We start from the raw sequence: 21,932 nt of genomic DNA on the forward strand, positions 1-21,932 counted from the left end.
TCCAAACTGCCTAGGATCCCACAAAGCCAGTACATGCAGTAGGATCAAAACCCAGTGCCGTTGTCCTTGGCTTCTCAGTCAGCCCTCATTGTCAGCCATATTCAGAGAGTCCAGTTTTATCCCATGATCCATCAGTCCCAGTCCAGCTGGCCTTGGTGAGCTCCCATTAGATCAGTTCCATTGTCTCAGTGGGTGGACACACCCCTCGGGGTCCTGACTTCCTTGATCCTGTTCTCCCTCTTTCTGCTCCTCATTTGGACCTTCTTTTACCCTTTTGAACAAATTGTTTAATGTTTGTCCTTTTTCACTCTGTCTAGATTTTGGATAGTTGGATATTTTACATAATTTCTCCAGTTATTCCGAGAAATTAAGATTGGGCTTCCGACATCTATTAGGCTTTCTGTTTTGTTCAGCAATTGAATTTGTGAAAAATTCTATCTTAATGCAAATCTATCAGTCAGGACTTTAGTGAATTTCAGGAATGTGATTGAGGCTGGTGTTTTCAATCTTGTTGCATAAAAGTCATAGTTTCTTTTTGAAGTGTAGATTGTATTTTCTTATTTCTATATTTGCTAAATGTCTTTTTAGAATAAAATTCAATTTAGTTTATTAACTGCTGATTTCCATCTTAATTTTATGGTTACAAAAGATATGTTAACAATAACAATTATTCTGTATGTTTTTCTTTAGATTCTTCTCTGTTATTCAAATAATGGCCACTATGATTCTTTGTACTCAAAAGAATTTCAATCAACTGCAGGAATTTGCCAAGGTATAATAAGTAAATGTATGGGTGTGATTTCAGATGATTTGTTACCAGTCTTTAAACTGAAGGACTTTTAAAACATTGTTGCCACCTATAGAACCTAAATGCTGGCTTATGAATGTTTTAACATTGTTATGACAATTCTGATTTTGGTTCTTTTTCTTCCTTCAGCTATATTATATGAAATGCTTTATAAAGATGTATTTGCTGTGGATGAAGAACTATTGAAAACTGCAGTTGATTTGTTTCGAATTGGTTCCAGGAGAAACAAAAATCATGCTTTGACTGGAAATATAGAAGCCAGTACTGATCAGAAAAGCTCAACTGAGGATAGGTACTGAAAGAAAAAGGTTGTCAACTCTTATGATTAAGGGTTGTCAACTCTATGATTTCATACTTCTTTGAGTTAGCATCTGAAAGTAGAAATAGCCCGATTACATATGTGCACATTTATGTATGCGTGCACATTTATGTATGCTAGGTATAAATTGTTTTTAATTGGAAGACAAAAGTTTACCAAATTGTATTGTAAGAAATGCTTAGACTTAGAGTTCAGTTAAAGTTAGAATCATCGTTTTTTTCTAGAAGAGACTTTAGAATTAGTATTCTCCAAATTTAGTTATATATAAGTTATTTGTTGATTAGACAGATTTCTGTACCTTTTGTCATAACATATGAGGTCAGGCTGGGTTTAAGAATCTGCTTTAAGAAGACAACATAACATCCAGGTCAGGTATCTGGCTTAGCAGCCAGTACTTGTACCCACTGAACCATCAGAAGAATATTTTTTTTTAAAGCTTATTTGGGAGCATGAGCAGTGGCAACAGTTTTTTTGTCCAAGTGAAGATTTCTTCATTTTTTGCTAATTTTTAAGGGCTTTGGATTTATGGAAGCTATAGTCGTTAAGAGGCAATATTACTACAAAGTTGCCAGCTTTAAACAACTCATTGATGCTCATGTGGTTTAGAAATAATGTCATGGCTTAGCTTATACTTCTATTAATCATGTCACAAGATTGTAATGAAGAAGCTGTCCAGGACTGAGTTCTTAACTGGATTTGGGAAATACACACTCAAGGTGCCTGGTAGCATTTTATTCTTTCTGGTTAATTGATAGGTTTAGTTTTTTGTTGTTGACTGATAGGAAGAGTGACCTACTCTGAATTTTATGAACATGGCTACTTTTTTATACTGGCAACAGGGGAAAAAGATAACATCAAAATGGGTGGGCAATATGGGGTGTTTGTGTATGTGTCTATTTGTAATGCGATTACATAAGTTCTCTATGATTAGAAGCAGCTTGATGGCAGAGGAATCAGAAGCTGTGAACATTTAAAAGTGAGGATCACAGGACCATCTTAATAGAAAGTAATCTGCTAAGTATTTTTTAATACACACTTAACATAGAAACCTAATGAGGATGTGTTGAAAACTTGCTTCATTTTTTAGAATTACCACTGAGTGGTGTGACGTAGGTGAGACATAGAGAAACAGTTGCTGCATTTATATAATGTTTTCTCTGAATCTTTTCAATTAGAATCAAAGAGATTGGTGCCAGCTCCAGTATCGAAAATACACCAGAAGACAGTAAGCAAGGAACAGAAGAACAGAAGGTTTGATACTTTCTCAGGCAGAGAATGTTCATACACTTGTCTTAGAGCACCATAACTTAAAATAATTAAAACAAAATAGTCCATTCTAATTATCTAGAGCCAAGAATAATATTTTTTCCTCTGTGGAAATCCTACTTTTCTAAATATGTAAAATATGTACTTTGTGATAATTTTTATTTTTTTTAAAGGATTTTATTTATCTATTACGTATACAGTATTTTGCCTGCAAGTCTCCCTGCAGGCCAGAAGAGGGCACCAGATCTCATTATGGATGGTTGCTAGCCACCATATGGTTGCTGGGAATTAAACCTAAGACCTCTAGAAAGGCAACCAGTGCTCTTAACCACTAAGCCATCTTTCCAGCTCGATGATTTTTATTCTTAAGTAGTAGAATTTTCAAAATTAACTCTGAACACTCAAAGTATTTTAGAAACTTTTATTTTGAAATTAAAGTATTATAAATTTAATACTTTGTAGTCAATATTCTGATATTGCTTCATTTTTATCAAGTGACCTATGTAGTCAATATTCTGATATTGCTTCATTTTTATCAAGTGACCTATAATTACAAAATTACATGCTAATCATCTTAAAAGTTGAAGAAAGAGAAGAAATATTTCTATATGTAAAACCTACTTGATTTTAGACACATTTTGCTCTTTTAGTCTCTTGTTTTTAAATACATGGTAAATTTTTGTGCTTTTTTGTTTTAATGACAATGGAAAGGGGAATTATGTACACTTTAAAAAAGAAGAGATGAACTTTGATTCATTTTTCATAAAAGGATGACTTTAAAGATGATGAGTTTATAGCATTACTAATTTTGTTTCAGTCTCCAGAAACTCCATCGAAGATTCCCTTTCCTTATAAAGTGCTGAAAGGTCTAGCTCCAGAAATCTATCGCAATATAGAATTTGATGCTTGGTTGGACAGTAGAAAAGGTAATAATGTATCAGCAGGGTAACTCTTAATCCCAATAGATACAAGAGATCATATTGTAAGTTATTTCTTAGAAGACATGCTTTCATCAAACAGTTTGTCTTAGTTGGGGTTTCAGTTGCTGTGAAGAGACATGACCACAGCAATCCTTATAAAGGAAAACATTTAATTTGGGTGGTTTGATTAAAGTTCAGAGGTTTAGTCCATTATGGCCATGGTGGGGAGCATAGTGGCCTATAAGCAGACATGGTACTGCAGAAGGAGCTGATACATCTTGATCCAACAGATAACAGGAAGTGATCTGTCTCATTGGTCGTGCTTCAAGCATATATGAGACCTTAGACCCGCCTCTAAGGTGACACACTTGCCCCCAAAAAATCACACTTCCTAACAGTGCCACTCGCTATGAGATTATGGGGGACAAACTAAATTTCAAACTACCACACTGTTTAAATAAAAAAGATCAAAGGAGCCTACTACTACTACCTGTATGTGGTTTAAATCTATGAAAAGTAGGTTTATAAATGGAGCTATATATTTACCTGGGACTAAAACTATGATAATGTACAGGGAAAACCTGTAGGTAACTTCAAGAGTACAATGGATGTTTAGTGAATGGAAAAAAACTTATCCAAAATTTAAGTATTATGATTATGTTGATTGATAAATAAATCAGGACAGTGAATGAGTTCTGACCTCACACATTTTTGTTTGTTCCATCCATGAGCTGAGAATGATATTTGCAATTTTTATTTTTTATTATTTACTTTTTTTGAGACATGAAAATTATATAACTCAGTGTTTATTAAATATTTTAAGAATGGAATATTTTTATTAATTTTATTCATTTTCACCTACATATCTATGTATACTCAGTACTAAAGGTGCATTGCATGGGAAGACAAATTTTGTACCCTCGTTATTTGATTTTTCAAGACAGAATTTTTCTGTGTAGCCTGGCTCTCCTGGAACTTGCTTTGTAGACCAGGCTGGCTGTGAACTCAAGATCTTCTACCTCTACCTCAAGAGTGCTGGAGTTAAAGATTTTTGCCACCATCATCCAGTCTAGAGGACAAATTTTAAATGTTCAATAACAAGTGCCCTCACCAACAGAGAATTGATTCATTTTGAAAGTTTAGTGACGCAAAATATCTAAAATTGGCTGTCTGGCTCTTTATAGGACATATTTATGAAAATAACTTTTAATAAAAGTAACTCTTAATGTAAATTGTTTTGTGTAGATTATATATAATTGAATTCATCAAACTAGCTGTTAATATACTGCTTGCACGGGATAATATCTCACATTCAACTTCTTGAAGTTTGATGAATTCAGCATGGTTAATTAGAATGAAAGTTAAGACCTTGTATAACATAAAGTAAAAGAAATACTTATAAGTACTTACACACATGTGCATGAGGCTTCTTGGTATTACTTTCAAATTGTGACTTTTGTGTTTAACCAAATCTGAAACTACAAATTTTTACCTAAGTGTGCTTTAAATTTAAATTGCGGAACTGATTTTGCAGGTCTGTTTAATAAATTGACCATAGCAATAACCCATCAAGGGTGTTAGAATGACCCTTTGGGACATTTCTTCTACTAACAGCATCATTAAATACATTGTGTTAAAGTAAATGAGGTAATTAAATAATGTGCAGTAAGAAAAAGAATTCAATTAAATTGAACTTTTAATCTTTTTCTTTAATAGAACTTCAAAAACCTGATTGCATAGAATATGCTGGAAGACTTTACCATTTAGGGGACAAGTGTCAGGTCAGTTCCTTCTTTAAAGATAATGATTTGTATCTTTAACCATTAACATGAGTTGATTATCCTGGGCATTGTGATGCACGTCTGTTATCCTATCTCTCAGGAACCATAGAAATGAGAATAATACATTCAAGGCCAGGCTGAGCTTTTTCAGACTTTGTCTGAAAAAACAAGGGTTGAGGGTATAGCTCTCAGTTGTAGAATACTTGGCCAGCCTGTCTAAGGCTCTCGATTGTATGCCCAGCTCAACAGCAAAAACGTTGATGAAGACTCCTTTACAAAATGCTAGAAGAAAGATTTCTTTGTATTGTGTTAAATTTTAATTATTGATTTTGTGATAATTTGATGTGAATTGATATATGTCTCATATACTGGCTATGATCTCAGTTACTTTAAAAAAGCAGACATTGGGGCTAGAGATGGCATAGCAGTTAAGAATACTGCTCTTTCAAAGGTTCTGAGTTCAATTCCCAGCAACCATGCAGTGGCTCACAATCATCTGTAATGAGATCTGGTTCCATCTTCTGGTATGCAGGCACACATGTAGGTAGAACACTGCATGCATAATAGATAGATAGATAGATAAATAGATAGATAGATAGATAGATAAATCTGCAAAAGTAGACATTGAATTACATTTAGAGAGAAATGGTTATTTGGCTAAACACATTTGTCAGTGGATAAGACCAGATGAATTACTATATAACTACTATTTCCTATCTTTCAGGTTTGCTTGGAACCAGATGGAAAATATTATAATGCTCATATTCAAGAAATTGAAAGTGACAAAAACTCACTAATAGTTTTCATTGAGGAACTGGCAGAAAAGTAAGATTGTATAGTAATTAAATTTAATAGGTGTTTGCTCATTAGATTGAGAATTATCAGGATTCTAGTAAAGAAACTCAATTGTATCTGCTAAACTAATTATTTTGCTTAATCAAAGTCAATGTTGAGAAGTAAAATATTAAAATTTGTTTCATATAAAAATTCTCCATTCTAGACATTGGACAGTTTGATAGATCAAGTCCAACAGAATTTTGATGTAATATTCATGATAATTTGAAAAGTGAGTTGTTGAGTTTCTGTCTGTGTTTCTTAGTTAGGCTTTCTATTGCTATGAAGAGACACAATGACCAGTCTTGGAAAGCATTTAATTGAGGTGGCTGCTTACATTTCAGAGGTTTAGTCCATTATCATCATGGGGGTGTCAGGGATGACCATGGCTGTGTACAGGCAACTATATTGCTGGAAAAGGAGCTGCTACATCTTGATTCATCAGGCAACAGGAAGTAATCTGTCTTACTGAGTATGACTCGAGCATATATGAGACCTCAAAGCCCACCTACAGTGACACACATCCTCCAACAGTGTGTATTAAACCTGGGACCTTATACTTACTAGACAAGCAGTTTACCTGACTATTTCCCAGCCCTTACTATTTTTAATTTTTTTGAGACAAGAATTTAATTACATCATTTCTCACTTATCTCACTCTAAACTTGCCCATATACTTTCTCTTCTTTTTTTATTAATTGTTACATGCACATATGTATATATTCTTAAATATATTACATTTTCAGTATTTGTATGTACATTACTACTTTTTATTTTGAGACAGTAACTAGTTTTCCATTCTGGTCTTGAGCTTGAAGGTCAGATTCTTGCTAAAGGTTTTGTTTTGAAACATGCTTTCATGATCACAGATATAGAAAATAAGACCATGACATGGCAATTTGATACTCCAAAAACATTTCACTTTTTAATTGGTCAAAGTAAGTGTAATTTATATACCCACATCTGATAGGAGTCTGCTTAGTAAATAATGATCTTCTTTCATGGAAAGAAAGCAGATTTTTGTGAGTTAATACAACCTATCATCATATTCTGGATGTGATAGACACTAAATGGCTGTAAAAGTATATAAACTAACAAGTGTATAGGAAAGCTAGTGTAACAAAAGACTTAAAGAAAATGCACTTGAGTCAGGGGTCGAGGCTTGTGCCTTATTTCTCACACTCAGGAGACTGAAGTGGCAAATATCTCAGCTTGAGGCAGTGGGTTCCAGGCCAGCCAAGGAAAACTGAAAAAGGAAATGTGCTTAAAACTGAAGCAGGAAGGCTACATTGTTTACTTGGGTGAGAGCTAGGTGTGTGCTATAATGGCTTCATGATATCTTTCACATCAAGGCATGCAGTTCCGATGACTAATGTAAAACCAGTCAACCAAGTGGCACTTCTTCCTTCCTGGATTACTATTCCAACCCGTAAAGGAAGAGGTTACCAGGCTATAACTGGAGGCTATTTCCCACAAATAGGTTTGTATCCCAACTGGTTTTCTTTTTATTTTTTAATTTTATATTTCAGTTTTCTTACATTATAATTTCCAAAGGTATGTCATATGTTCCGTTGTAGAGTAACATTTCTTGCACAATGCTGTGCTAGGATAGCTAATGCTTTGGTGGAGAGAAGAGTGGTATCCTGTATATTCTAGATTGATCCTTGATGCCTATACCATTGGTACCAATAGGCTATTTTGCTTAGTCATAACAATAAAATTGTCTCTGGACATTAATAGATATACTCTTGTAGGAGGCAGGTGACAGCATTGTCCTTGTTTGAGAAACCACTTTTTAGACTACCTCATAAACAGAGTTTAAGTATTTTCAAAGAGTTAGGAAGACATCTCATAAAAGCAACCAGATGTATTCAACGTATTTTTTTAGAGAAAAATAATTTGGGTGACTAGATGACTAATTTCTGATGACCAAATCTGCCAGTATTAAAGAGAGGGTTGAAATACTATTTAAAACACCCATCAACACAGAAGTGAACTGTTTCTTTGGCCCTTCCAATTAATATCTTTGAAAAACTGCATCAATTTCTACTTCATACTTCCATACTTATTTTGTTTCTAAGAAAAGTATCTATGTGACAGGTTTTTTTTTTTGGATTTTTTTTTTCCGAGACAAGGTTTCTCCGTAGCTTTTTTTGTTCCTGTCCTGGCACTAGCTCTTTTAGACCAGGCTGGCCTCGAACTCACAGAGATCCGCCTGCCTCTGCCTCCCGAGTGCTGGGATTAAAGGCGTGCGCCACCACCGCCCGGCCTATGTGACAGTTTTAAGGTATGATGAGGATAGATGAACATAACCATTTACTTTGGATATAATGCTTATTTACTATTCATTTTTTGAAAGTTTTGACAGATATGAACATGAAGCAACGGAAGAAGATGTCCAAGAAAGTTCGAGGAAAAGAAGTTTATATGACCATGGCTTATAGCAGGGGAGACCCGCTTATCCCACCCAGAATTCAGCATAGTATGCATTTTGGGCATGACCCACTATTGTACTATTCACAGACAGCTGGCCAAATTTTGTCTAGTGAACATTTCTACCCTCAACATTCATCTCAAAGACAAGGTCGGGGATATGGGATGCCCAGGTAAGAATTAATTGATTTTCATGATAATGTATGCCATTGTTTTGGTTTTTAGAAATAATTACCATACAGAATTATAGTATAATTGACAAATATAGCTTCTATAGTTTGTGCCAAAAGATAGCATGGAGCTGACACATAGTTATCCTTGTCATCCTTTGGCATAACTATATATTCATTGTCTACAAAAATGTGAACACTTAGATGCTTAAAGATAGAATGCCATCAGAAACAAGTGTCTATATGAAATATGCCTGTGTCTCTATTAGTATTTGATAGGCCCAATACCATTACAAAAGTCTTTCTAGTTGAATGTTTTCAGATACTATGTTAATTCTACTTAACTATTGAGACTTGCAAGAGTTAGGTATTTCTTTTTTTTTTATTTATTTTTAGGGATTCGTCTCACTTAGTAAACAGGCAAAACATGCCAAATCCTAAAGTTGGATTTTACCCTGGCCAAGGTAGAAGGTGCTGCCAGAACTATGATAATGTCTCCTATAGGTCTCGGTAAGAATTTGAAGTATTAAAAGTTGAGAAAAAATTGGTGTGGGTAGTTTTTTTGCTAAGCAATGATAATATGTACCATCTTTCTAAAACCTTAGTTTGGGGCTAGAGAGATGGCTTAAGGAATAAAAACATTAGTTGTTGTTCTGGAGAACAGGATTCAAATCCTAGGGGATCCTCTGATCTCTATAGACACCATACACATAGTGTACAGATATACAAGTGAGCAAAGTACTCATACCCATACACATAAATTAAACCCAAAAGCATCTGTTAGCAGATACTTGTCTTCACTGAAAAATTAGAAGCAAATTACTGTCATATTTTAACTTATTCTCCCATTTTGATTTCCAAACTTAAGTTCTTTTAGGCGTAGCCACCGTCAGATGGAATGCATGAATAAGGAATGTCAGTATGGTTTTGTTCCTAAGAATGGCGTGGAAGAAAATGTTACATTTTATGCACCTGAAGGGAATGAGAATGCAACTTTACCTGTAAGTGTGTGATAACTTTACTGAAAAAGATTTTTCTTTTTTTTTTAAAAATGCTATATGGTGAAATGTGTTTTTTTTTGTGTGTGTGTGTATGTGTGTTATATATCATATATGATTTCTACACTTAACCCCACCCCTAGGATCAAAACTAGGCTTTGCATATGTAAAGTATTCTACCTCTATAATACATCCACAGCCCTAATTTTAACATTTTTCATATGAAATATGAAATAAAATAAAATCTTCAGAAACTATGAAGTCATTACCTTAGCGATTTATAGTTAAGAATACATATTTTGGAGCTGTTACTGAGAAGATAGTGGTTTAGACCGTCTGCGGTATAAGGAAACTAACATTTTTCTTTTATTGCTTCACCTCTTTTGGACTCTAAAGTATTAAAGTAGCGACATTAATCTTACGGTATTAACTCAAAATTTAGTGTCTTTCACTGACGTTTAGAATACCCTTCCAAACTTTTCTCTGACAAATACATGTGCATTTGTCTTTCTTTGGTACAGAGCAGTGGTGATTCCACTTCAATGGTTCCTGTTACTTCAGGATACCGTGTTGCAAGTCAGGGATATAACTCATGCAAACCAACTTTGAATTCAGAAAACAGCACTGACCAGTGTGGCAACGGTGAGTGAATTAGTGCTTAGTAATTTTTGAAAAGTTGATTGTTGCATTTGTTTATCAGAACTTGGAAATATTATTTTGGGAGTTTCATACCTTTCTGATAACTTGAAAGAAGTATTAGGAATGGTGAGATGCTTCAACGGATAAAGTGCTTGCCAGGCAATCCCGAGGACTGGCGTTCAAATCTCAAGACCCATGTGACCCCAAAAGTTCTTACTTGAACTGAAAACATTTTAACATTTATTGAATGCTATCTACCATCTATTCTAGTAAATGATTATAATTTATTCACAGTCTTTATGATAATTATGGGAAATACGGCATTTCTTTATTATATGTGAGGAAATTGAGGTTCAAAAGTCGACGAAATGGTAAAGGCTATACTCTTGATAATGGCACTGACACATATTTAACTTGATAAAAATTTACATACCAAAACAATTTACTTACTCAGTGTACAATTCAGTGTGTGTGTGTGCATGTTTGCATGTATTCATATAATCTGCTCTACAATCTCATCCTTTCCCAAAGACCATTCCTCATTTATACCCAAACTATGATTTGTATTTGTCTCTATGTATACTTAAAATAGCTACTTTTCTTTGTTTGGCATTTGTTTATTTTTACTATTTACCCGTCAATGACACATTATTATTGAACTATTCTGGAGAATTATGTACTGTAAGGGTGTGTGAGACATTTTGAGTGACTTTATTAATAAGATACTTCTAAAATTGTCTCTGCTACTTATCTCAGGGAATTTTGAGGAGAGATTTGTACTATTGACAGCTTACTTTGTCTTTTGTTGACTACTAAGAAGGCTCAAATGACTAAGTCATATATTTTAGTTTTGAAAATATGCCCAAACTGGACATTTTACTCTGCCAATTTAAAAAGATCTGTGTACACACATTTCTGTTTTCTAGGAGGATATCATGGAGATTATCTTTATTCTTCAGGTCAGTGAAATATAGATTTAATTTGATATTCTTCATTGTTTATTTATGTTAAAGTAAAATAATGCTCATTTTTTTTGCTTTGGCTATATCCTCTAGAACAAGGCTATGAAACTTCCAGTGTATATACCACAACTGTATCTACAGCAAACCTGGTAGGTATTTAATAATAATGTGTATGAATAGCTTATATACTGTATAGTTAGGGCACAGGGGAGGTCTGTAGGAGAGCATGCTTAGGGACTCAGATGTGGCCTTCATTCATGATTGCAAGGCAGAAACTGTATGGTGTGCTGGCACTAGAGAGAACAATTAACCATTTTCCTTTTCATTTTACTTACCACAGCAAATCCCACTAGAGCCTTTCAGTGTCTAGAAAATAGAAAGTTGGAAATACTTTGATAGGACTAAGAATAAGAACTGTGTTCAGTGTTATCTCCTTCCCAAAGTTAAACTGCTAGCACGAGCTCTTACTCCAAAAGAGGTAACTGCAAAGCCCAATATTTCTGGGTAATATGTAGATACTGAATCCATATACATACATGTGTGTATGTATGTATATATATGTGTGTATACATACACACACATAATCTTGGAGGTCTAAAACTAAAAGCCTTCATACCATGCCTGCAGCTCAGTTTAGTCATGGAGTAGATGAAAAGTAATAATAAGGGGGCTGGAGAGATGGCTCAGAGGTTTATGAGCATTGACTGCTCTTCCAGAGGACCTGGGTTCAATTCCCAGCACCCACATGGCAGCTCACAGCTGTCTATAGTTGATAGTTCTAGGGGATCCGACACCCTCACACAGAGTATATACAGGCAAAACATTAAAAGTAAGTAAGTAAGTAAATAAATAAATAAATAAATCTTAAAAAAAGTAATAATAAAATTCCCGCTTAGAATATAGGAATATAGAAGAAAAAAATTACTGATCTGTAGCATTTCTGAGATCTTGAGGTCATACATTCTATTGTTGGTCTCTTAGCTATTTATGGAACTATCTGGGGACTCTTAGCCAATGATTCTAAAGCTTTCTTTTTCCTTGGCCATATTTGACGTTGGAATTAATGAATAGTGAGTGACTTTTTGTCCTGCATTGTTTTTGGTTTTCTTATTTGTTTTGGTGTTTTGAGATAGGGTCTTACTATATAGCTCTGGTTGACCTGAAACTCACCATGTAAATGGGCTGGTCTTGAACTCACAAGAGATCTGTTGCTTTTGCCTCCTGGGTTCTGGGATAAAAGGCAAATTGACACCACACCTGGTATACATTCTAAAGAAAACTGGAGAGCCCAGAATTATTATTTTTTTATTTTTTGTAGTTCTTTAGTTTTTCGAGACAGGGTTTCTCCGTGTACTCACTATGTAGACCAAGCTGGCCTTGAACTCAGAGATCCACCTGCTTTACTTCCGAAGCACTGGGATTAAAGGCATGTGCTACCACTGGTTGGCCCCCAAAATTATTTTATTTACTTGCACAGATTTAGTTTTTGGCTTATGAATTTTTTAGCTGATTAATTTATTTAGATTTTGATTATCAGTAGCCATATTGCTAATTCTTTTTGTAGATTAGATGCACTGCTTATATTTGCCTTGCTTTATTCTTCCATTTGATTCCAAGTAAATTTAGTACATCAAGTGCTAGTGAAGGATCCATAAATTTTCCAGGAAATAATTACGTGTGTTGAATCCATTCAAGTCTTATTTTGAGTCATTCATCATAATGTACACAGAGATCTTAATTATTTTTATAGAAAAGTTAATGAAATAATAAAAAATTAAAGGTACCTATATTGATGCATACTATGGAACTGAGTTTTAACTGGTTTTTGTCATTCAAAGCTTTTAGTCTCTTCTGTTGCTGAAGTTTACAATAAGTGTTTCTTAACCTTATGATTCCTATATGCAAGAGATTTTATTCCCTTTCATTCCAGTCTACACACTACTAATGGTGTCCGTATACTTCTGTTAAAAAAGTCAAAACATCTCTTCGGGGACGGTGCTTAGAGGCACTCAGGATGGTCCAGCGTTTGACATACCGTCGTAGGCTCTCCTACAACACAGCCTCCAACAAAACTAGGCTGTCTCGAACCCCTGGCAACAGGATTGTTTACCTTTACACCAAGAAGGTTGGAAAAGCACCTAAATCAGCATGCGGTGTGTGTCCAGGCCGACTCCGAGGGGTTCGTGCTGTGAGACCGAAAGTCCTCATGAGATTATCTAAGACAAAGAAGCATGTCAGCCGCGCCTATGGTGGCTCCATGTGTGCCAAGTGTGTTCGTGACAGGATCAAGTGGGCTTTCCTTATTGAGGAGCAGAAAATCGTTGTGAAAGTGTTGAAGGCACAAGCGCAGAGTCAGAAAGCGAAATAAACGTGCGGCTTTTTTAATAAAAAAAAAAGTCAAAACATTATTGACATTCATTTTTTAAACAACTGCCACAAATCATAATCTCCTTCCCACTTAGTTTTCTTTTGCTGCAGCATCCTGTTTCCAGTTACCAGTTTGTGTTGAGCTAAATTATGCTTTTGGATTCCTCCCCCACATCTTAATGAACATTTAACTTTATTTTTCTTTTCATTTTCTTATGATTGTTACATGTTATTTTTACACATTGAGTTTTTCTGTTCCATTTCTGTGCATGGAAGTATCATTCATTACTTATGTCCATTATTTCCCCCTTTTTTACTTTTTTTTTTTTGATTTTCGAGATGGGGTTTCTCTGTAGCCTTTTGGTTCCTGTCCTGGAACTAGCTCTTCTAGACCAGGCTGGCCTCGAACTCATAGAGATGCGCCTGCCTCTGCCTCTGCCTCCTGAGTGCTGGGATTAAAGGCGTGCGCCACCATCGCCCGGCAGCAAGTAAAAATTCTGATTTAATTTTTTATCCTTTGTTTTTCCTTTCTTCCATTTAATTAAAAGCTTTTTCCACCCAAACTATTCTTATAAGCTTTTAAAAATATGATCTCTTGAAATAGCTGAAATGAAAAGGGAAATAAAATCCTAGCCTTGGGGCTGGAGAGATGGCTCAGTGGTTAAGAGCATTGCCTGCTCTTCCAAGGGTCCTGAGTTGAATTCCCAGCAACCACATGGTGGCTCACAAACATCTGTAATGGGGTTTGGTGCCCTCTTCTGGCCTGCAGGCATACACACAGACAGAATATTGTATACATAATAAATAAATAAATATTTTAAAAAAAAAATCCCAGCCTTAAAGATGAAAAGAATGAACACTTTGTTTTCTGTCATTTTAAATTCGCTTTTCATGTTCAAAAGTTGACTTTATCACATACCCCATAGCAGTCAGTGCCTCTATGTTATGTTCCATTTTGCCTTCTTTTTTTTTTTATTTTATTTTGACACAGGGTTTCTCTGTGTAGTTTTAGAGCCTGTTCTAGAAGTAGCTTTTATAGAACAGGCTGACCTTAAACTCACAGAAACCCACTGCCTCTGCCTTCTGGGTGCTGGTATTAAAGGCGTGGGCTACCACTGCCAGATGCCACTCTACTTTTCAATCACCTTGTTTCATATATGAGACATAGCCTTTCTAAATTATATCTTACAAAGTCAGGATCTTATACCAGAGGTCAGGATTGTTTGGATCCTATTCAATCTGTTAACATCCTTCCTAGCTACAATTCTTTAAAGTTACTGTTTGGTCATAGTATGTTTGAAGGTGTATTTTTATTTTTTTGGTCAGAAAGTTCACCTTAAGTGCTTACATTTCGATCTTCATTTGCATTTTCGTTCTTAATTGTTCTACAGGAGGATGTAGTGACTATAGATAAAGAGATGAGCACCTAAATCAGGAATTAGTATGATCATTTTTGTATTATTTAGTTATTTCCAAACTTAAATGATTTTAGGAAGATCACTTTTATTTAGTTTTTGACATTAAAGCAAACTAAAATATTTTACTTATTTTCTATTTATTTTTTATAGAAAATAACTTTTTTCATGCCATATATTCTGATCACTATACCCCCTTTCTCATCTCTCAGATCTCCCATACCTTTCCAGAAACCCATGTCTTCTCTCTACCTCTTTTTAGAAAATAAATGGGCAAATAAAAACAGAATAAAAAAAAGTATGGGCAACAAAAAGTCACACACTCACACGTCATAAAAACACAAAATTAGAAACTGTAATAACACAAGCAAAAGCCCAGTAAAGTAAATAATTACCAACTACAGCAATGTGAGACACCTTCTCCTCCTCTAAAAATACCAATGAATTTGTTTTGTGTTGACCATCTACTGCTGGGCATGGGGCCTGACCTTAAGTGTGCTTTGTGTACTAAGTGAAACTCCATTAGAGGAAAGAAATTTTTCTTTGTAAGTTGTTGTCAATTGGAAATAGCTTCTGAGTTATGAATGGGAACTTCTGTCTACTTCCTCACTCAGCATTGGGACCCCATCTGGCTTGAATCTGTGTAGGCCATGTACATGCTGCCACTGTATCTATGGTTATAAGAATTGTAGCATGCCTATCAAAGGCTTAAAGGTTGTCATCCAAATATACAAGAATACATAACATACTTTTGGAGTTTTAGATACCTTTTATTCAGGATAATTTTTTAGCTCCATCCATGTTTACTTGCAAATTCCGTGTTTCTTTTAAACAGCTGAGTAATAGGCCATTTTTTGAATATACTATATTTTTGTTATCTATCTATCTGTTGGTAGATATTTAATCTCCGACCATTTTGAGTTGTATAAGATGAAATCTCAAAGTGCTTTTTCCTGATGGCTAAGGATTTTGAACATTTCTTTATGTGATTCTCAGTCATTTGTATTTCATCTTTTGAAACTCTGGTTCTGAACCTTATATTGGTGTTATTTGATGTTCAGTTTTTATAATTCTTTATACCTTTTAGATATTAGCCCTGTCACATGGTAGTTGGTAAATATCTTTTCCCATTCTGCTTTTTGCTGCTTTGTCTGAATGATGGTGTCCTTTACCATTTAGAGGCTTCTAGATTTCATGAGGTCCCATTTGTTATTCTTAGTGTCTGCTAACAGTGTTCTCTTCAGAAAGTCTTTCTCTGTACTAATGAGCTCAAGACTTTTTCATAATAGCTGTTTTGAAGTCTTTCCTTGTCTTGTGCTTCAGCTATATTGCATTTCTTGGTTCCTACTATACTATAAGGCTACTGGGTTCTGATGGAGGCATATTGTCATGGCTGTTGATGTTTGTGCTTTTGTACTAGTGTTTAGATATCCGGCATCAGTATAATTGAGGTGATTCTAGGTGGTGATATCAGGTCTTTTATTTGTTGAGTAATTATTACATTCTTTGGGTTTTTTTTGCCTTTTTTGGGTATTAGGAAAGTGTTGTATCTGTGGGTTGCTTGCTATTCAGTGCTTCTGCAGGTTGATGGGTTGCTGAGAGGAATGGAGGGTTGACCGGGACTAAAGGTTGAGAGGGAGGGGCTTCAGGAAAAAGGCAAGGGTATCCTGTTCACATCAAGAGGTGGGGGTCCTAGGGAGTAGGTTGAAGTAAGGCAAAGAATAATCTGGAGAGACAGGGATGAAAAGCTTGGGAAGCTTGGTTCAGAGTTGGAGTCTTTAGTTAATGGAATTGGAGGTGGCAGGAGGGGCATCTGTAAGCAATCTGTCTGAGGGTGAGAATGGAATATGGAAATTTTAATGGAGGGGGAAGGATAGTGTAAATTGCATACCTCAGTCACTGCCAGGTATACCCATTGGGGGAACTAGGTATTAAGTGTTTTTCAGGTTGAGACTGTCAGAAAAGAATAGGAATTGGCTGTGGCTGGGAGAGAGGGCCCACAAAAAGGAGGAAAGCTGGATCCACATCTAGTGTTTCTATAGTCCCCCAGGCATGGGGGTAGTGTGGGAAAAGTGTCACCTGCAGGCAGGCCACTACAGCTGTGGCTGGGGATGAGCCTGCAGAGGCTATAATGGAGGGTAGAAAGGAGAGTGAAAATTGCCTTTTGTTTCTTGGTTTCCCTTTATATTCAATTATATTTCTGTATTTATTAAAGTCTCTTCAGGACAGTGAACCATGTTCTGTGCCTCAAGACACAATTACCTCATACAACTACCCCCAGAAGGTCATCTTCATAGTATTACCACTCATTTACAGTGAACTAAATACAAAAAATGAGTTTTTTTCTTGGCCTTTCATCAAAATTCTGAGCAGCTGCCTATATTCCATTAAGTATTATTTTGTCTTCTGTTCAACCTGGCACAGTGATTAATATTTATTTTAACAAGTCACTTAAGTGCCTACTATTAAGATACTGTTGTATGCTTTACTGTGAGCTTCTTATGAATCAGTCAATAATAAATTACTTTTCAAGTCTCTTAATTACTGAGATAGGAATTAGAAGTTGGCATTTCCAAAGGTAGCTGAATTTGTAGTGCTGGAAAAGGAAAGAGTATGAGACCAGCATTGAGAACACAGGCAAAATTTTGAAGATGAGTAGATAAGGAATAGTCGAGAACAGGGCAAAAGTAGAACATAATGAAACCCTGGAATGAGAACATTTCCAGGAGGAGTAAATATGACTCTTTACTAAGAGGTCAAACAATGTAAAGATTAACTAGAGTCTAGTAGGATTTGATTGATGTCTTTGACATTTTAGATGATCTGACTGGTAAGAGCCATATTGTGGTACTCAGAAGAGAAATGGAGGCTGCCAGTAAAGACATTGTTTAAGAGTCTGTTATTTGATTTATGTATTTTGCTATTTGTTGTTGCTGTTTGTTTGATTTGGGGTTTTTTATTTGTTTCTTTTGGTTTTTTCTTTTCTTTTTTGAGACAGTTTCTCTGAGTAGCCCTGGCTGTCTTGCCTGGCACTTGCTCTATAGACCAGGCTGGCCTCAAACTTAGAGATCCACCTGCCTCTGCCTCTCAGCATCTAGGATTAAAACTTGCACCTTCACAGTCCAGACTGTTACTTATTATATTTATACATGATACTGTATACCATACACCCTGGGTAAGTAGTATGTTCTTTTAAATTTGCACCCAAATCAGGAAAAAATTAGTTTCATTAAGTCATTCAATTACACTTAAATACAAAGCAGCTTTTCTACATAAATGTTTATGTGGATACACGCACACACGTATACGTATATATGTCTTATAGATAGACATAAGTGAGAATGAATATATATTACGAATCTGTGGGGGTCAAGAAGTTAGCGTTTTAGAAAGATGACACCTAGGCTTATAGAGAATAAGAGTTGAAGGGAAACTTTCCACCATGCACAACTTTTGGCTTTATTGTTTTAATATTAATGTGTTATCTTTACAGAAAGAATGATAGCTCTCAATATAATCAGAGATCCTGCAAAAGAAGTAACTTTATACATGGTTTGCATACAGATTGTTATCTCAGTGCTTTGTCACCAGAAAGATTATAATTTCCTAAAGTTCAGAGAAGAAACAAATATGATTTGAGAAATCAAACTTAAGAATTTTAACCTTTATTCTACTTAATAGGTGTTAGAAAATTCTACAGCAATTACAGGTTCCTGGGCCGAACATGTTCCTGTTCCAGTCTTACCTAACTATACAAGAAATAATCAAACAATAAATACCTCTGATGTTTCCTCACAGGATACCATACAGCCTGTCTTTGTACCTCCTTCTGCACAAGATAGTCAAGGTAGGTTATTAGTTTTTATTTGCTTTAGAAACCTCTTTTTCTACTCATGGATATGTACGTACTGTTACTCTAATTATTAGGTGGCATTATAGTTTCAAGAAATAATTATGTTAATTATTCTTAAGGTTGTTTTATCGCCAAGGAATCTGTAAGATATGAGTCAGGAGTCTAAATTCTGGTGGTTTTGTTTTTGTTTTTTGTAATAGGGCTCTATAAAATTTTTTACCTGCCATTTGCTATTCAGTGAATAAATAGAGCTCTTGCATTATTTCAACAATTTTGAGTTTTGTAAATTTTTCGTTTTATGTGTCTATGAGGGACAAGGATGAACATTCTGAGACTAGAGGGAATTAATGAGATAATTCTTTCACTTTTATGTGAATCAGGAATCAAACTGGTCACTAGCAATTTCTTGTATCCAATAGCCATCCATCGTGCTAGCCCCATGAGCTATGTTTTTATTACTTGAGGATTGACATAGAGATGTTATTTTATGCAATAAATTTCCTTAAAGTTTATTATAAAACCTATACTCATGTAATAACTCCTTATCTTGTGAATATCATAATTAATACCAAGCTCTAGAATTTAAGAAATCTGAGATTATAATCCTGGTTTTACTACTCACTGGCTGTGCAGTTTTAGACACGTTATGGACACAAATTACTGTGAGCTTGGGAATGCCAACAGCACCTGTTTATGGAGTAGTTACTGAATTTTAAAGAAGTACTATAATTTAAATTTTGAGAGTTTTAGAAAAGTGGTAGCCAACAGCATAGCTTTTCCATCAGAGTCACCATATAACAATGGAAAAATAAAATCCAGAGCCATAGACAGCATCTGCAACAAAACTAGGTGACCTGGTTTTCTTAAAAATCCTAACAGAGCTAATATGGTGGTGGTGGCTCATGTTTTTAATCCAAGCTCTTGGGAGGCAGACAGGTGGATCTCTGAGTTCAAGGCCAACCTAGTCTACTGAGAGGGGTGGACTTCCAGAATAGCCAGTGGCTACACAGAGAAACCTTGTCTTAAAAAAAAATAGTCCTAAAGACTTACTTAAGTTGTTAAAATTTCCTGTTTAGGTTTAATAAAATTTACTTCTTGGTATCCAGTTCTGTAAATTTTTCACAAATGCATTGTTAATGAAAGCAACACTCCAGTCGAAAGACAATTGTTTCTTCATCTCCTCAAATTGCTTATGAGTTCATTTTTGCTTTGGTGTCATCTGTAGACACATCCTTCTATTACTATTAGCATATAACTGTATTTAAAGGATGAATGTATTATTAGCATTGCCAGTGAATGAAGGCAAAAATAGATCCTTTCTTTCTAAATTTCCAGAGTAACAAATTCAGCTTGTGGATTGTTTTTAAGCTAAACCTCATGTGTTAGGACTTTGAATTTAACTCTTTATTATTTATTGTTAAAAATATCATGTATCTAGCACAGCTTTGAAGTTTGATACTTTAATTTATAAATTGACTAAAATTGTTCAATTAAATTTGAAGGATTGTTTCATTTAGCATTTGTCAAAATATCAGTTTTAACCTGGTATATTATTTACATGTAGATATTTTTACTATGTTGGAAACATACTGTTTATCATCATAGAAGTTTAATACGTAAACATAATTACATTTCAATTTTGTATTAAAATTGAAACTCCTAGATGAATATTTTAAAGCTGTTGTAATAGATACAGGATATTACAAGGATACAATATTGTATCTATCCCATTTTAAGTTCTTTGTCTTTTTAGAATTGAATCTTGATAATTTAAAGTTCCCTACATTCTTTGGAGGCTGTCAGGAGAATTTGTAAGGTTTGCTAAAACCTCTGTGTGTAATTTTTGTGACAGGTTGCTGGAAACATCTTTAAATTTGCATTCGGTGATATCCAAGTGTATGTTTTTTAAGTCAACCCATGAGAATTCAGAGTTCTGTTATTATACAGGTTGGGGGTAAAAAAGCAAGTCAGCTATTGCTTTATAAGAAGCAACAGTTGTGCATTACTAACTATTTCATGTTTTGTTTCTTTGTTATTGCCATCCTGTCCCTAATAATTCTCCCATTTCTTCTACTGCAGCCTATCTTCAGCCCTCAGCAGCAAAAGCAATGGCAATACCACTACCACCACCTCCTCCTCCACTTCCTTCTCTAACTTCTTTTGAAGCAGGAGATGCTTCAGGCTTACCTCCACCACCACCACCACCACCGCCACCACCGCCACCTTTTTCCTGTGATCCAAGTGGAAGTGATCTGCCACAAGGTAGTGTATTTTGAGATTTGGTGCAGGATATTTAGGTTTGAGGTGGTTTTTGAATCTAGAATATTTTCTGGTTAATTGATGGGTACAGAACTAAATGGGAGTGATTTTGAGCATATAATTCTAAGTGATGAACAAGGAGCAACTGTGAGAATCTTGTAGATAGCTGAATTGAATCTTGACTATTCCTCTGCACCCCTCTTGTAACTCGATGTCTTTCCTGACAAACAGATACCTTGTTTTTTTCTCAAGTATTTTATTTTAAATTGGGATTTAGTCTTAAAAGCTTTCTTCTATTTCTTAAAGTCTTTCCCCAAGTGTATGAAATTGTTAGCTTTTTGATACTTGGTATACCAACTGAATTTTGAGGATGTGGAGAAAACTTCTATTCATCTGATCTGCTTTGAATATCAACCACATATTTCTGCTTCCTTAAACAACGGAGGTTCTTTGTTGTCCTGAGTTTGGTAGTATTACTCAAAGAGAATTGTAGTTGAAAGTTGTTAGCAGCTTACTTATATTTTCTTGCTTACAACATTTTCCTGATTTTTTTTCTAGCTGCTGCTTTTCCCCCCAAGATCTTTCCATTCCCTGAACTAGTTAACAAGATTTTCTCCAATTCTGTTCTGTTCTTTTTCCATACAGTATGTCTTTGTAGTCTATTCTAAATCTAGGTAGCCTTTGCTCAGAAATTTTGGTTCTTACTACTAGACATTTTCACTTAGCTTTTTGACTTTCAGACTTAAATGATCTCTAATGAAATTCCTCATCTTTTTCCTCTTGTCTTTCACCAGTCAACACAAAACATTTATTCCTCTTCTTGGTTTCATATTTTGTAAGTATTATTGTTGTTTCTACCTAATTTAACCCAATATCTAAATCCTGACTCCTTTATTCTATCCACCATT

General features: G+C 35.0%; 2 protein-coding genes across 2 annotated transcripts in view; both read left to right on the plus strand.

Annotated features, from left to right (window-relative positions):
- The window catches only part of LOC121437536 (putative bifunctional UDP-N-acetylglucosamine transferase and deubiquitinase ALG13), a 57,130-nt gene that overhangs the window by 25,931 nt on the left and 9,267 nt on the right, over nt 1-21,932 (plus strand). The window contains 15 exon segments of the mRNA XM_041637406.1: nt 691-772; nt 938-1,100; nt 2,303-2,378; nt 3,211-3,319; nt 5,030-5,094; nt 5,819-5,919; nt 7,281-7,408; nt 8,288-8,534; nt 8,928-9,041; nt 9,400-9,532; nt 10,051-10,171; nt 11,095-11,127; nt 11,224-11,279; nt 18,711-18,759; nt 20,845-21,027. Of these exon segments, the coding sequence (XP_041493340.1) occupies nt 691-772; nt 938-1,100; nt 2,303-2,378; nt 3,211-3,319; nt 5,030-5,094; nt 5,819-5,919; nt 7,281-7,408; nt 8,288-8,534; nt 8,928-9,041; nt 9,400-9,532; nt 10,051-10,171; nt 11,095-11,127; nt 11,224-11,279; nt 18,711-18,759; nt 20,845-21,027 (1,660 nt within the window).
- On the plus strand, nt 13,096-13,519 carry LOC121437535 (60S ribosomal protein L34-like). Its single transcript, XM_041637405.1, has one exon. It carries the CDS (start codon nt 13,145-13,147, stop codon nt 13,496-13,498), a length of 354 nt encoding a protein of 117 aa, XP_041493339.1. The 5' UTR covers nt 13,096-13,144; the 3' UTR covers nt 13,499-13,519.

This window comes from Microtus oregoni, unplaced genomic scaffold (assembly GCF_018167655.1).
Source record: "Microtus oregoni isolate MIOR12 unplaced genomic scaffold, Mior012 000052F_ref0000163, whole genome shotgun sequence".
Classification (NCBI taxonomy): domain Eukaryota; kingdom Metazoa; phylum Chordata; class Mammalia; order Rodentia; family Cricetidae; genus Microtus; species Microtus oregoni.